Source organism: Melanerpes formicivorus, unplaced genomic scaffold (genome assembly GCF_026170545.1).
Source record: "Melanerpes formicivorus ecotype bairdi unplaced genomic scaffold, bMelFor1.0.p_v2 SCAF_4, whole genome shotgun sequence".
Taxonomy (NCBI): Eukaryota; Metazoa; Chordata; class Aves; order Piciformes; family Picidae; genus Melanerpes; species Melanerpes formicivorus.
The window spans coordinates 29,308,040-29,324,151 of record NW_027142356.1 but is presented as its reverse complement, the minus strand read 5'-3'; the positions used below and the strand labels follow the sequence as shown (position 1 = coordinate 29,324,151).

Sequence of the window (16,112 nt, the reverse complement as noted above, 5' to 3'; positions counted from 1 at the left end):
CCACCTGCCTACAGCTTCCATTCAGGTAGTTGTAGAGAGCAATCAGGTCTCCTCTGAGCCTCCTCTTCTCCAGGCTAAGCAACCCCAGCTCCCTTAGCCTCTCCTCATAGGGCTGTGCTCCAAACCCCTCCCCAGCTTTGTTGCCCTTCTCTGGACACCTTCCAGCAAGTCAATATCTTTCCTAAACTGAGGGGCTCAGAACTGGACACAGGACTCAAGGTGTGGCCTAACCAGTGCTGAGTACAGGGGCAGAATGACCTCCCTGCTCCTGCTGGCCACACTGTTCCTGATGCAGGCCAGGATGCCATTGGCCCTCCTGGCTGCCTGGGCACACTGCTGGCTCATGTTCAGCCTACTATCAACCAGTACCCCCAAGTCCCTTTCTGGCTGGCTGCTCTCCAACCACTCTGACCCCAGCCTCCAGCACTGCCTGGTGTTGTTGTGGCCAGTGTGTAGAACCCAGCACTTAGATGTGTTGAATCTCATGTTGTTGGACTCTGCCCATCTGTCCAGCCTGTCAAGGTCCCTCTGCAGAGCTCTCCTACCCTCTAACAGATCCACACCTGCCCCCAGCTTGATGTCATCTGCAAATTTACTGATGATGGACTCAATGCCCTCATCCAGATCATCAATAAAGATATTAAAGAGCATAGGGCCCAGCACTGAGCCCTCGGGGACACCACTAGTGACTGACCACCAGCTGGCTGTGGCACCATTTACCACCACTCTCTGGGCTCAGCCTCCAGCCAGTTCCTAACCCAGCTCAGAGTGCTGCTCTCCAAGCCATGGGCTAGCAGCTTGACCAGGAGTTTGCTATGGGGGACGGTGTCAAAGGCCTTGCTGAAGTCCAGGTAGACTACATCCACAGCCTTCCCCATATCCACCAGGTGGTCACCTGATCACTGAAGGAGATCAGGTTGGTGAGGCAGGACCTGCCCTTCCTAAATCCACGCTGGGAATAAGAACAGGAATACCCATTTACCCATTCCCTTTCTTTTGCTGGAGGAGACTGATTGAATCATCATGCTGGTTTTCACTATTGTAGGCATTGTAAAAGATAAACGTGTTTTTATGTAAGAGATATGTATGTGGTGATATATATGGGGAGAGGGAAACACCCCTATCCATGTAATGTCTATTGTATACTGAGCTAGGTTACAAACTCAGATTACATGTTTTAGAATAGGTAGGAAAAGAACTTTACGATGGAGTCCACCCATTATCTAACTCTTGCCAAGTCTGGTGCTCAACCATGTCCCTCAGCACCACATCTGTGTGTCTTTTCAACACCTCCAGGGAGGGGGATTCAACCACCTCCCAAGGAAGCCTGTTCCAGCCTTTGAGAACTTTTTCAGTCAAGAAGTTGCTTTTAATATCCATCCTAAACCTCCCCTGGTGCAACTTGAGACCATTTCCTCTCTTCCTATCACTTGGGAGAAGAGACCAAACTCCACCGGCCTCCAACCTCCTTTCAGGGAGTTGTGGAGAGCCCTCAGCCTCTTTTTCCCAAGACTAAACAACCCACCTTTCCTTAGCTGTTCCTCACACAACCAGTTCTCCAGACCCTTCACCAGCGTTGTTGCCCTTCTCTGACCCACTCCAGCACCTGTCTTTCTTTGTACAGTGAATCTTTAAGTATTTGAGATGGGCTGAAGGTCAGTTTCCAGGAAATCTTTTAATTGAAGCAGGCAAAGCCAAACCACCCCTCTCCGAATCACTGCAGCTGGACGGAAGTAGCGGGGGAGCAGTAGAACTGGTCTCCCAGACTCGGCAGAGTGCAAGGTGCTTTTTGTTAGCAGAGCTGCTAAGGGCACCGTCGCACCGGTGCTCGGAGCTCGGGGTATCACACCAGTGCCCGCCGACCAGAAGCCAGGCTGTCATCGGGGATGGTAAGAAGTCTCCGTCAGGAGGAGGCCAGGCTGTCAGACAGAAACAGCTGTGCAAGGCGGCTGACAGGCAGGACGACGCTGTCACCCGCAGCCTTTAGAGTCCGCACACGCCCAGGTGTAGACCAGAGACGGTGCTGCAGAGCTTCCGCGCCCGCAGATACTGGTGGAGAGGCGGGACCGAGGCGCTCACGTCGTGCTGGGGGCGGGGAAGCTCGCCCCGCTGCGAGGCGACTCTGCTCCTCTCGACAGCCCTCTGTTTAACATGGGGAAGCCGTGCTTGCGAGCAGTGCCGTACCACCCGAGCCTGCCGGTTTTGCCCCGGCAGCGTCAGGACCTGCGGCAGCTCACCAGCACGACTGGCGTTGAGGCTCCTTTTGCGACACTGCCGCCCGGAGGTGCCGCTTCATTTACGGCAGACAACCTCATTTCCGGCGGCGCGAGCGGTTTCCCGGTGACGGCGACGCGCACGTGGAGGTAGGTACGGCTCGGGCCGTGTGTGGGGGCGCGCGCGGGGGTGGGTGTCTGTCTCCCGACTCTTCCAGCGGCTCTTGGTCTCTCCTCAGCGCTCGGCTGCGGGGAGGGACCCCGCCTGTCCCCTACCCCTAAGGCCGGGAACAGCCCTGAGGGAGGACCGCGCCGGACTGTGGCGGGGGGTCCGGAAGCAGGTGCTGTTCCTGGGCCTCCCCATGCGCAGGCTCCAGGCCGTGCCCCGTGAGCTCTGTGAGGTGCTGGGGGAAAGTGGTGTCGGTGTGGGCAGAGCGAGGCAGAGTCTTGGGGAAGGCCCGTGGCTAGTGGTGTTCACCAGGGATCAATATTGGGTCCAGTTCTCTTCAACATCTTCATCAGTGACCTGGACGAAGGGACATAGTGGACCCTCAGCAAATTTGGTGACGATACCAAGCTGGAAGGGGTGGCTGGCACGCTGGAAGGGGTGGCTGGCACGCTGGAAGGGGTGGCTGGCACCCCGTGGGGTTGGGGTTGTGCTGCCGTTCAGTGAGACGTGCGCCGGCTGGAGAGTTGGGTGGGAAGAACCTAAGAAACTTCAGCAGGGGCAAGCGCAGGGTCCTGTGCCTGGGGAAGAACAGCCCCATGGATCTGTGCAGGTTGGGGGCTACCCCGCCGGAGGGCAGCTCCGGGGAAAAGGAGCTGGGAGAGTTGGTGGACGTCAGGCTGACCGTGAACTGCCAGTGCGTCCTCATGGAAAAGAATGCCAACGGCTTCCTTAACAAGAATACAAGCAGCAGGCTATTCGCCTCTGCTCTGCCCTGTTGAGGCTTTATCTAGAATACTGGGTCTTGTTCAAGATAGACAGGCAGCTACAGGAGAGAGTGCAATGGAGGGCCACTATGATGCAGAGAGAATTGGAACATCTGTCTTATGAGGAAAGGCTAGGAAAGCTGGGACTGTTGAAGAAAAGAGACTAAAGGGTGATCTTACTAAAGATGATCAATATCTAAAGGGTGAGTGTCAGGAGGATGATGCCAGACTCTTCCCCATGGTGTCCAATGACAGGACAAGGGGCAGCAGACAGAAACAGGAACACAGGAGGTTCCGTGTAAATAAAACAAAACAACTCTTCACTGTGAGGATGGCAGAGCACTGGAAGAGGCTGCTGAGGGAAGTTTAGGAGCCTCTTTCTCTGCAGGCATTCGAAATCTAGTTGGATTTGTACTGTGTGATTTACTCTAGCAGGGGTGTTGGACTAGATGTCTTCAGAGGTTCTTTCCAACTCCTATCATTCTTTGATTCTGTGATGTACACTGGGTCTGTTCTTGCTTTGTGTGGCTCCTTTGTGGGGCTGAGGCTTAAGGGTTGTGGTCTTCTGGGGCTGGTGAGTGCCACATTCAGCCCTCATACACATGAGCAAAAAGCATGCCATTACTGCTGGTCAATTTTTACAGGGAGGTGTTGCAGTGGATGACATCTTAGGTGTGAAGTTACTTTTTTTAATGTGCCTACGTGTTCTTAGTGAGGGCTGAAGTGGCTGACCATTAAAAGAACTAACAATGCTGTCAGGGGTCTTCAGTTTGTACAGCAATTCAAGTGTGAAATACCTTTTACATTTTAACTGTTGTTTTTTGTCCACAATTTAGGAGGTAGCAGAGAATGTCTTTTCGTGGAAGAGGAGGTGGAGGAGGAAGAGGAGGTGGTTTCAATCGTGGAGGAGGTGGCGGTGACAGAGGTGGCTTTAATCGTGGTGGACGAGGTGGCTTTGGACGGGGAGGCGGACGAGGAGGCTTCAACAGAGGCGGATATGACCAGGGGCCTCCAGAAAGGGTAGTTTGTAAGTCACTTAAAGAATTGATATTTCTTCCATTTACATCAGCTGCAGCAGATTTTTAGCTCGCTTGTTCTTGATTTCAGTGTTGGGAGAGTTCTTGCACCCATGTGAGGATGACCTTGTTTGTAAATGTAAAACAGAAGAAAACAAGGTGCCTTATTTCAATGCCCCGGTGTACTTGGACAACAAGGAACAGATCGGCAAAGTGGATGAGATCTTCGGGCAGCTGAGAGATTTTGTATCCTTCAAAGAATGTGTGATGTACTGGATTAGATTTTTAAAAGGCTGGCTGATTGTTAAAGGGGGTTTCTTGAGGATTTTAAGATGGTTCAAGGTTTGGCTACCAGTTAGATGTGAACAGGCACAAGTTTACCTGCAGTTGCTGGTGTCAGCAGGTGCCTCATTAACACTAAGTGCCTATCTTAAAGCTTTTCCAGTATGACCAAGTACCATATGTCAGTGCAGATGTCCTTGGACCCATCGTAGTTCAAGATGTTACCTTATGAAATTTTCTGCTCTAGATTGCTCACCTGTAGCAGAGTTGGATCAAGGGAACAGGTTTTTTTTTGTGTGCATTGGGGGACCTTTTTCACGATCCAGCTTATTACTTAATTACAAAGGTGAGTTTGTGCTCAGGTGTTCTATTGCTTACTGTCCGGCTTATCACTCTTACTGTCAATAAAAACAAGCCTGTGCTAGGACATCATTTTGCAAAGCAGGATTGTTGAGACAGGGGCAATGTTAGTTCTCTTGTCACTGCAACATTGACAGAATCCATGGCAAAACTGGGTGAGTAACCTTGTAACATAGCAGTAAGACTTAGCCTGTGTTGCTGGATTTTGCAGCTCCTTGCTTCCCCAATTAAACTTGAGTTTTAATCAAGCAGAGCTGGCCAGCAGCTCTTTTTGAGGTTAGAAACTGCATAACAAAGTCCTTTTGTACTGGAGAGCCAGATTTGTGCAAGACTGCATATGGGGTTACTTGGAGTGTCTGCCTCTTCACTGTAGGATGAGGCTGGACAGTCTCTGCTGGCTATTCACTTTCCACGTCCAGGAAGTTCTACTACCCAGCAGTAGCAGCCCTGGAAGAGCTCCCACAGCATGTAAATTGTTCCAGATAAGCTTTGAGGTCACCCTGAGGCTAAAGAGACTGGATGAGGCACTTGGTGCCATGGTTTAGTTGATTAGATGGTGTTGGGTAATGGGTTGGACTTGATCTTGAAGGTCTTTTCCAACCTGGGTAATTCTGTTCTGTTCTAAAGGAATTGTCACTTGCTGTACAAATTTGTTTGTTTACAATTATGGTTACAGGTGCTCTTGTCACTGGTATGTTCTTCCTTATGCCTTAACCAATGGAAGGAAAAACAGATTTTACCAGAATTTGTATTTGTAACTCTGAAAAAACCCCTGAGGAATAGTGGAATTAGTTTCTTCTGATTTTTTCATTTGATCTTTAGCTTCGTTTATTAAATACTACCTAAGAAAATGTCTGAATGTGCCTTTAGTGTGATATAAAACCCACAATTTCTGATGTTTTATTCCTGCTATGTTCCTTAAAGAAGCTAACAGTATTTTTCAGTGAAACTGTCTGACAACATGAAAGCCTCTTCATTTAAAAAGATGCAAAAGGTTAGCCAAGCTCCATAACAGAATTTGACTTTCTCTCATCGGTTAGATAAATCTACTCTGTCATCAGATGAGAAAAGCTTTTTTCAGCTTTTATTTATTTTAATAAAAGCTAGTTCTACTTTGTAAACATAAGCATTAAATTCTTTTTCCCTTTCACTTTGGTTTCTGCCATGTTCTTAATTTTCCCTGCCCTGCAAAAATTTAGAACAAATTAAGCTCATGCAAATATCACCTATTAATGACTTTGTAACCCTGTGATTTATTTCCTGCATGCTTGCTTTATTTGGCTATTTGCAGAGGTCAGTTTGACAGAAAGGCTTGAGACCAAATTGTGGATGTGCTATTTAGCCTTGGTATTTTCAAAGCCTACTGGAACTCTTTTCCTACAGTTCTACATTGATCCAGCAAAGCTGCTGCCCCTTCAGAGATTTTTGCCAAGGCCACCTGGAGAAAAAGGTGCTCCCCGTGGAGGCGGTAGAGGAGGACGTGGTGGTGGACGTGGAGGAGGAAGAGGTGGTGGGAGAGGTAAGATCCCAGGAATGAAAGCTGCAGAATGTAGGAGTGTTTTGGTGTGGATTGTTCCATTATTCTGGTTGGTTTGTTTGTGGTTTTTTATTTGTAAAGCTGCAGCTCTTGAATTTGCATATTTATGTTTGAGGCAGTGGTATCTTTCTAATGGGAGGACCAAGGTCCTCTAGCCTTAGCCCCAGTAATTGGGAAGAGAGTGTGCTGATCTCTAACAGAGAGAGATCATGACTGCTAACCACACTTCTGGTAGAAGGTAATGCACACTCAAGCCTGTCAGCAAAAGCTGTAGTTTTAGTATGTTCTGAGGGTCTGGTTTGGAGAAAATACTTGAAAGGCAGAGTTTGAGAGAGGAGTGAGTGACCTGGTGGTGAGTGACCTGGTGGTGGTTATCCTTTGCTTTTTAAACATCATCTGTCATGTATTCCTCAACTAAAGCTGAAGTTCATTTTTTGCTTACATTGCAGTTTCTTTCCTTTGCTCCCTACCCTGCCCCTTTGCATTGTGGCACAAGTGTTTGAAAGCTTTCTGTTTGGTTTGTTTTAATGTTCTGTTCTAGTACTTTTTTTATCTCATGAAAGAAGTTTATTGTGGAATTCTGTTGGTGGTTTTAGTATTTTGGACACTGTTTAACAGATATTAAAAAAAATAACCAAAAAGTGCTGCAGATAATCCCTGGAAGAGACACGGTGCCAGTAACTCACCCAGTATCTGTCTAGCAGCTGTCAGTTTCAGGTGGTTTGTTGTTCTTTTTCTTTCAGAACCTATCAATGCAACAAGTTGTGCACAATGACCAATTGATATGTACCTCAATATGTAATTTATTTCCTATGTTTAGGAGGATTTGGCGGAGGAAGAGGTGGAGGAAGAGGAGGAGGCTTCAGAGGAGGAAGAGGGGGTGGATTCAGAGGAGGAAGAGGTGGTGGAGGAGGCTTTCGGGGTGAGTGTGCAGTTTTTAGGTTTCAGTAATAAGAATGGTTCTTAGATTCTACTATTTTAAAATCATAGTATCATAGTATCAGTCAGGGTTGGAAGGGACCACAAGGATCATCTAGTCCCAACCCCCCTGCCAAGGGCAGGGACATCCCACACTAGGTCAGGCTGGCCAGAGCCTCGTCCAGCCTGGTCTTAAAACACCTCCAGGGACGGGGCCTCGACCACCTCCCTGGACAGCCCATTCCAGGGCTTCACTACTCTCATGGTGAAGAACCTCCTCTTCACATCCAGCCTGAATCTCCCCACCTCCAGCTTCATCCCATTCCCCCTAGTCCTATCACTACCTGAGATCCTGAGAAGTCCTTCCCCAGCCTTCCTGTAGGCCCCCTTCAGATACTGGAAGGCCACAATGAGGTCACCTCGGAGCCTTCTCTTCTGCAGACTGAACAGCCCCAACTCCCTCAGTCTGCCCTCACAGGAGAGGTGCTCCAGCCCTCTGATCATCCTTGTTCTACAGAATGCTATATTTTTAAATCTCTTTAAGAGATGTTTTTATTTCATGCAAAACTGCTTCTGTGCATCACAGGAGCCAGTTTAAACCACATCACAGGGTCCTGCAGTTTTTATGCTTGGGTAATAAGACCATGCTGCTTTCTGCATTGGAAAAGGACTGAGAGAAGAGATAATGATCATTATTTTATTCTAGCAAATTGTTTAATGTTATGTATGTAATGTAGTTGTTTAAATGTATCTGAGATATAAATTGTTTGCTGTGTTTTTCTTCCTCCTTAAAACAGGAAGAGGACACTAAACAGAGAGCCACCAGTATCTCCCCGCTGGTTTACCTTGCCTACAGAAGTGAAGAATAATGACATTTTTCATAAAGGACCCTTAAAGAGTTCTTTTTATGAAGAACTTGAAGCTGTAAGATGGCAATTTCTTTGTACACTCAGTGGCTGTTGATCAACACATGAGGAATGGATAGCCCCAGCTGAAGAACTAAGACTGCCCAGGCTATACTTGAACTTTTTAAACTAAGCCAGGATTAATCTTAAACTCGTTGTTTTGGACCAAGGACATAGTAAATACTTTACTTCAGTTGGAGTCTGGAGTAAACACTTGAAAAGTTGTCAGTATGAACTCAGATCTGTGTGTGACTGATCCCTGGTCCTCATTACCTTTTGGTATTGAATCTTCTGGCTTGCTCTCAAGTGGACATTCTGTTTTAACAACCCTTTTAAACTTTTTTGCTACAAACAATTTTGTGTTGATAGAGTTCTATTGTTTTTTTTATACATGCCATAACATAGGAAGATAGCAAAGATATTTTGTGGATTTTTCTCTACAAATCTCAATGAAAGCCAAAGGCTTTTTTTCCCCCTCTACTTTTCTAAATTATTTATTTCCTTTAGAAAAGTAGAGCCAACAAAAGACATGTTCTTAAAAGCTCCTATCTAATGGATAAGACAAGGTTAATTCTTAAAGTCACCTAATTGTATCTGTACTGATACTAACATTATTAAGGGTTTTTAACTGTCCCATCCTCCCCCATAGCCTGCTTCTGTTGAGGGTTGTTGAAAAGCTAGGAGCTGTCTTTTTCTTAAGGATGGAGGAGGTCAGGGTGCATCTCAAGAACATGTTCTTAACTTTGGAAATAAAACAAGAATAGAAAAGTAGACTCTCCCTGGATTTCATCTGGAGCTAGGATTCTGTTCACAGACTCGTACCAAGCACTTCTGAAAAGGGGTCTGTAGAATACATGAAATTGTTTTGAACATGTTCAGTGTGGAAAGATTTACATTTGAGCTGATCATACTGTCACACTTATAAGTTAAGGAGTGCAGTAATGAGCAAATGAGTCATGAGAGCCTTCTTAATAAAAACAGTTTGTCAGGACTGGACAGTTACTGGTCATTTTAACAAATATGAATAGCCTCTGAAAACTAGCAAAACACATGTTCAAGAATTAAGTCTGAAGAGATGCTGCATAGGACAAAAGATAAAAATGTTCACAGGGTGTGAGGAGTTGGAAAGGACATCGAAGGATTATCCAGTCCACCCCCCCTGCCAGGGCAGGATCACCTGGAGTAGTTCACATGGGAACACGTACAGGTGGGTTTTGAGTGTCTCCTCCAGAGACTCCACAACCTCTCTGGGCAGCCTGTTCCAGTGCTCTGTCACATAATGAAAAAGTTTTTCCTTATGCTCACATGGAATCTCCTGTGCTCCAGCTTGCACCCATTGCCCCTTGTCCTGTTGTTAGACATCACTGGGAAGAGCCTGGCTCCATCCTCCCAATGCTTACCCTTCACATCTTTATAAACATGAATGAGGTCATCCCTCAGTCTCCTCTTCTGCAAGCTAAAGGCACCCAGCTCCCTCAGCTTTTCCCCATAATGTTCCATTCCCTTCATCTATTTGGCTCTGTGCTGGACTCTTTACAGCAGTTCCGTGGGCACAATATTCCAGATGTGGCCTCACTAGGGCAGAGTACAGGGACCTACTAACCACATCCCTTCTAATACACCCCAGGATACCATTGGCCTTGGGCACAAGGGCACATGGCTGGCTCTTGGTCATACCTCTGTCCACCAGGACACCCAGGTCTCTTTCTCCTATGCTGTTCTTCAACAGGTCAGTCCTCAACCTATGCTGGTCTGTGGGGTTGTTCTTTTCCAGGCGTAAGACTCTCTGCTTGTCCTTGTTGGCTTTCCTTAAATTTCTCCCTGCCCAGCTCTGGCCTGTCCAGGTCTGGCTGAAGGGCAGCACAGCCTTCAGGTATGGCAGCAACTCCTCCCAGCTTTGTCTCATCAGCAAACAGGTGACACAAATCTCTGAAAACTTGAAACAAGGTAGCAAATGGAATGTTTGAGAATTCAATTAAGTCTGAACAGGTGCTGCATGGGACAAAAGATAAAAATGTTCTTCAGCTTAAGAAAACAAATCATAAACCATGGGAATTCCTGCTAGATTTGCTTTTGTGAGAAGAAACTCAGCCTGCTGTTCAGCCCTAGCAGAGTCAAGAACTGAGGGGTACTGATTACTTTCTTGATGTGGCTACAGACTTCATCTCAACCAGGTCAGTTCAATCCAGACTGCTGAAGATCTTTAAACCTTTGTTACTCTGTCGCTGGGCCTGAGTGAGTCAGGGCAGTGTAGAATTGTCCTTTGTCCAGACAAAGTCCTCTGCCACGCTATGTCTGAGTTGGACAATACCAACCTGCAGTGGAGCTGGAATTGTCATTACTTTGGTCATCTTTGTCTCTGCTGTGCTGTGTTTCTGCACTGATGATTTAGCTAGTTGTGGGTAGCTGACTTGGATCTTTCCATATTCTTCTGGCCTTGGGAGACTAACACAACACAGGTCTCACTCTTATACCCAAATTCATGCTTGGCTTTGCTGTTCTCACTGCATGCTTTAGGGACATGCTTTTTCACAGAGGATCATAGGACTGTGCTGCCATCCCTTTTAAATTGCATGGTGTGACAACTGATGCTTCAGTTGCATGAAGTTGCACCTTGGAGCCTCAGCCAAGAAGCCTGTGCTTTGAATTTCAAAGCAGATGGAGCAATGAGTCAGGCTGCAGCCACTGCAGAGCCAAAGCCGAGGCTTTTCCACCATGTGTGGATGGGTTGAAGAACAGTATCCACTGCAGGTCTGGAGGGAAGGTTGGCCTCTTGATAGGGAACTGAATTGCAGTCCTGGCTGAGAAATGCATGAGAAGCCTTCTGCAGTGCCCTACACAGAAAAGATCTTTGTGAAGGCTTTATGATGTTCAGATGGTGGTGGAAGAATATCCTTAAGTGCCTGGGTGTGAAATGTGCTGCCCTGTGAGGAAGCAGTGTCTGCACATGTCTACCTTTTCTAGTTTTTCCATTTTCTTCCCTGTCTTGGGTAGGCATCGTGTTTGGTTGTAACAAGGCCCACCCAGTCTTGTGGTCTGTGCTATGGCATGGCCTTGCCCTCCTAGTGCAGGTAGTTGCTAACTGTAAGAGGTGAAAGTTCTGGGTTTTAAAAAATTAAGACTGTTGTCTGCAGTGTAATGCTGCAATGAGCTAAAATCCAACCTCTCTAATTTTATGTGGCACCTTCCTCTCTGTCTTGAGCTTTTCATTCAAATCCTGTCTGTGACTTGCTGTGTTCTTAACCCTAGTAAGCACAATGAGGTGTGAGTTCTATATACATGCTACCACACATCCTAGGCTTCTGCATGGAACGGGACAGGTAGGCACTGTAACACCACCCAGGCAGGAACAGTTATGTTGGCAGAAATGGGGAGTTTCAAGTACCTGTGGTGTCTGTGAGGGGCAAAAAGTCACAGTACAATGTGCAGTGGGGGCATGGGGGGAAGCTGTTAGTGTCACTGAAGGCTGTAGACAATAATTTGGTGTTCCTCAGATTTCGCCTTGCTGGTAACCATTGGAGCAACTGGCTGGTCCACCCAAACAGCTCTTCACCCATCATGTGCCCCAGCAGCATGAAGGATGTTACTGTCCTGCAATACTCCTTTGAAGCTCAGGAAGGAACTAGGCTTCAGTGCACCCCACAGTGATTATTCAGTATTCCTAAGGTTGGAAGGGACCTCAAAGATCATCAAGTCCAACCTGTCACCACAGACCTCATGACTAGAGTTGGGAGGACACTACTGCCCACTGCAGGCTTTGAACTCTTGGCTTTCTGTCCTGGTTTTGCTGGAGGATTCAGGCCATTAGCAGCTGAGTCAGCCAGCAGTCTGATGTGGAGAGGGAGCCTCCTGCTTCAACTTTGTCTCACCCTTATAGAATTATAAAATCATTTCAGCTGAAAAAGACCTCTAAGATCATTGAATCCAATCATTGACCTAACATCACCCTGGCCATTAAACCATGTTCTTGGTGCCATGGTTTAGTAGTCATGAGGTATTGGGTGGCAGGTTGGACTTGATCATCTTTGAGGTCTCTTCCAACCTTATTGATTCTATGATTCTATGAAAAAGACATAGCTACTGTATCAAGTACAGCAAGTAAAAACCTTTGTGAGGTCATGTTTTTCAGGATGTTTTCCCCAGTCAGCTGAACATTTCTATAGCTTAGAGTCAAATCAACAGTTAAAATTTAGTAAATGTCTCTGAGGGACCACAAAAAAATAAATATGTTGTTTTTCAGTGGGTTTGAACGTTTGAAATCTGTTTGTGAGAAGATTAAAGGCAAATCCTGCCCTACAGAGCCCTCTGCTGGGGATGAATTTGGCATGAGAATCAGAATAGAACCATATGGTTTTAGTTTGAAAGGACCTTTAAAGGACATCTAGTCTAAGCCCTGTGTGGTGAGCAGGGACATCTTCAGCTAGATCAGGTTGCTCTGACCTGGAATGTTTTTGGGGATCGGGCTTCTGCCACCTGGGCCAGTGTTTCATCACCCCCATACCTATACAGATGCCTACAAATTAAAGAACAGACTTAAACAGCAATTGTGTTTTGTGGCTGCTGCTCTTGGGCAAGTGGGAAGGAGAAGCATCACTTAAGAGTATAAAAAGTCCCTCTGATGCTAGTAATCCTGGCTCTTATTGCAGGATAAAAGCACCCTGAGGTTTGGTATTTCTATTTTACTGATGTTTTGTTATCTGGCTTAGGAACTGTGGTTCCAACTCCCTGGATTATTTGTATACCTTAATATTTAATTCCTTTGTATTTTTGGGTTTGGTTTATGAACTGCAGTGTTGTGGGAAAAATTAGTTTTAGGGTAATGGTAAGTAATGCCTGCCTTCAATTTTGCCTTCTTTCCCCCTCCCCTCCCCTGCTATTGCTGTAGAATTAGCCATATTTAAGAGAAGAGGAGGTAGAGAGAATGTGATGGGATGTAGGATGGACTTGAATTTTAAGCAGCAAGTATGTATAAAATCTTCATGATCTTATTCACTGCTGCTCTGAGTCTGGAATCCTGTCTGAATAAAAATAGTAATGCTTTGCTTTTTCTGAGACAGTCAGCATTGCAAGCTCTGACTTCTGTGGAAGCTGCAAGATCTGAGATGCTTTTGAAAATCTTGCCAAAGTTTCAGGGGAGGAAGGCAAAGAGATCAGATTATCACTACGCTTTTATCTTCTGAGGCAGGACCAGGGGGCACTAGGGAAGTGGCTTTGTTGCCAAACAGATCATCTTTCCTTTCAGAACCCTCCCACTCTGTTCCTGTTTAATCCTCTTATGACAGGGAAAATACCATAATAATGCAAGCACCCTGAGGACTGGAAGAGTGAAAGTAGATCAGTGGCATTAAAGGAAATGTTTTCTGGTAGAACATGCTGCTTTATGGTGATGGTGACTAAATGTTGTGACTGCACAAAGTTTAATAGCTAATTTTTCTTGCCTTTAGATTCAAATTGGTGTATCTGTGAGTCTATGAAAGATACAGGATGTCTGTTTTGGAAAGCTGATGAGTGGGAGGGATGTTGTTTGAGTGTTTTGTGGGTTAGAGAACAGAGAGCTCCTCAGATCTGGGGAGCAGGTCGTAAAGAGAGCAGCTGAAGGAACTGGGGTTGTTTCATCTGGAGAAAAGGAGGCTGAGGGGAGACCTCATCCTCTACAATTCCCTGAAAGAAGGTAGGAGTGAGATGGGAGTTGGTCTCTTCTCCCAGTTAGAAACTAATAGGAAGAGAGGAAATGGCCTCAAGTTGCACCAGGGAAGGTTTAGGTTGGATATTAGAAGCAACTACTTCACTGTAAGGGTTCTGAAAGACTGGAACAGACTCCCCAGCAAGGTGGTTGAATCCTCATCCCTGGACGTGATTCAAAGAGGTTGAGATGTGATGCTGAGGGACATGGTTTAGCACTAGACTTGGTAGAGGTAAATAGTAGTTGGACTGGATGATCTTAAAGATTTTTTCCAACTGAAATGATTCTATGATTCTATCCTTCCTATCTATAGATGGTTATATTCCTCAATACTGCTCATGTCACTATGACCTTAGTGCTGCTCAGAAGACACAATCCTAATCTGGGAGCCTGCTTGAGCTGCCTCTGAAACGTATCCAACTGAGGAAGCACTGACTGCTCCTCCTTGTTGCTCATACCCAGTATGAATATAAAACTGGAGGCAAAGTCTGTTTGATAGTGGGAGTGATGGGAAGCACCTTCTTTGATTGCTTCTGCTGGTGCTGTACGTCAGCTCTTTTGGCAAGAGCTTATTGCAGCTAGAATTTATGCAGGTTTTGTAAAAGCTCTTTGATGTGCTGCTGCCTTGTTGCAGAGCAGAAAACGTGAGCTTTTGCCACTCAAGGCTCTGGAAAAAGCCTAGTTACTTTTTATCTTTGACATGCTTTGGAAAATTTACCTGAGGTAGGTTTACATATGTGTGTTTGGGAAAAGGAAGGTGTTCCACAACCATTTTCTGCAGACCAGGCTATTGTAGAAATGGAATAGAATAGAATAAACCAGGTTGGAAGAGACCTTCAAGATCATCACGTCCAACCTATCATCCAACACCACCTAATCAACTAACCCATGTAACCAAGCACCCTGTCAAGTCTCCTCCTGAACACCTCCAGTGTTGGTGACTCCACCACCTCCCCGGGCAGTCCATTCCAATGGGCAATCACTCTCTCTGTGTAAAACTTCCTCCTGACCTCTGGCCTGAACCTCCCCTGGCACAGCCTGAGACTGTGTCCTCTTGTTCTAGTGCTGCTTGCCTGGGAGAAGAGACCAACCTCTGCATGTCTACAACCCCCCTTCAGGTAGTTGTAGAGAGCAATAAGGTCACCCCTGAGTCTCCTCCTCTCCAGGCTAAGCAGCCCTAGCTCCCTCAGCCTCTCCTCATAGGGCTTGTGTTCCAAGCCCCTCACCAACTTTGTTGCCCTTCTCTGGACACGCTCCAGCAAGTCAACATCCTTCCTAAACTGAGGGGCCCAGAACTGGACACAGTACAGTGGCCTAACCAGTGCAGTGTACAGGGGCAGAATGACCTCCCTGCTCCTGCTGGCCACACTGTTCTTAATGCAGGCCAGGATGCCATTGGCCCTCCTGGCCGCCTGGGCACACTGCAGGCTCATGTTCATCCTACCATCAACCAGCACCCCCAGGTCCCTCTCTGCCTGGCTGCTCTCCAGCCACTCTGACCCCAGCCTGTAGCTCTGCATGGGGTTGTTGTGGCCGATGTACAGAACCTGGCACTTGGATGTGTTAAATCTCATGCTGTTGGACTCTGCCCATCTGTCCAGCCTGTCGAGGTCCCTCTGCAGAGCCTCTCTACCCTCCAGCAGATCAACTCCTGCCCCCAGCTTGGTGTCATCAGCAAATTTACTGATGATGGACTCAATGCCCTCATCCAGATCATCAATAAAGATGGAGCAATGACCTTATCTGAATTCATGCTTCACTTTGGAAAATACCATATATATATATATATATATATGCACACACATATAATGGTCTGGGTTGGGAGGGACTTCCAAAGGTCGTCTCGTTCAATCCCTTCTGCAGTCTGCAGGGGCATGCTCAACTTGATCAGGTTGTCTGGAGTCCTGCTGAACCCCACCTTGTTTGTCTCCAAGGATGGGGCCTCAACCACCTCCCTGGGCAACCTGTTCCAGTGTTCCACCACCCTCATGGTAAACAACTTGTTCTCAAATATACTGGATTATGTTTTTCTTGTGTCTGTGTCAATCTGAGAGTTTATATCGGACTAAGAATCTTGAAGAAGCGGGTCTTTAAGGACTTAAAAGGGCGGACTTCAGAGTAAGCCTCTCCTTTTTAAAGAAACTGACATTTGTGTCTTCAGGTCGTGCTGTAGTTTTGTGCATTTGCTGTGATGATGGGAATTAATTTCAAGCCAGGCTGATGGCCAGCTGACCTGAGCCAACTTTTGTTGAGGTTTCTGAAACA

At 46.6% G+C, this 16,112-nt stretch overlaps 1 protein-coding gene across 3 annotated transcripts; it reads left to right on the top strand.

The window, feature by feature from the left end:
- The first annotated feature begins 2,150 nt into the window (after positions 1 to 2,150).
- Positions 2,151 to 9,640, top strand: GAR1 (GAR1 ribonucleoprotein). Of its 3 annotated transcripts, none has more exons than XM_068137449.1 (7): positions 2,151 to 2,363; positions 3,983 to 4,173; positions 4,254 to 4,408; positions 5,739 to 5,798; positions 6,188 to 6,323; positions 7,162 to 7,263; positions 8,057 to 9,640. In XM_068137449.1, exons 2-7 carry the CDS (start codon positions 3,996 to 3,998, stop codon positions 8,068 to 8,070), a joined length of 645 nt encoding a protein of 214 aa, XP_067993550.1. In that variant the 5' UTR covers positions 2,151 to 2,363; positions 3,983 to 3,995; the 3' UTR covers positions 8,071 to 9,640. The 3 variants fall into 3 exon arrangements, with proteins under 3 accessions (XP_067993550.1, XP_067993551.1, XP_067993552.1); XM_068137450.1 differs by lacking the exon at positions 2,151 to 2,363 and adding an exon at positions 2,412 to 2,554; XM_068137451.1 differs by lacking the exon at positions 2,151 to 2,363 and adding an exon at positions 2,685 to 2,776.
- The last annotated feature ends 6,472 nt before the right edge of the window (positions 9,641 to 16,112 follow it).

Bases quoted from the DNA above. Each gene is read 5' to 3' on its own strand.
- GAR1 (XM_068137449.1), top strand. From the start codon at position 3,996: ATGTCTTTTCGTGGAAGAGGAGGTGGAGGAGGAAGAGGAGGTGGTTTC. The intron at 4,174-4,253 runs GTAAGTCACTTA...TCTTGATTTCAG, and splicing joins GCCTCCAGAAAGGGTAGTTT to TGTTGGGAGAGTTCTTGCAC. The intron at 6,324-7,161 runs GTAAGATCCCAG...TCCTATGTTTAG, and splicing joins AGGAAGAGGTGGTGGGAGAG to GAGGATTTGGCGGAGGAAGA.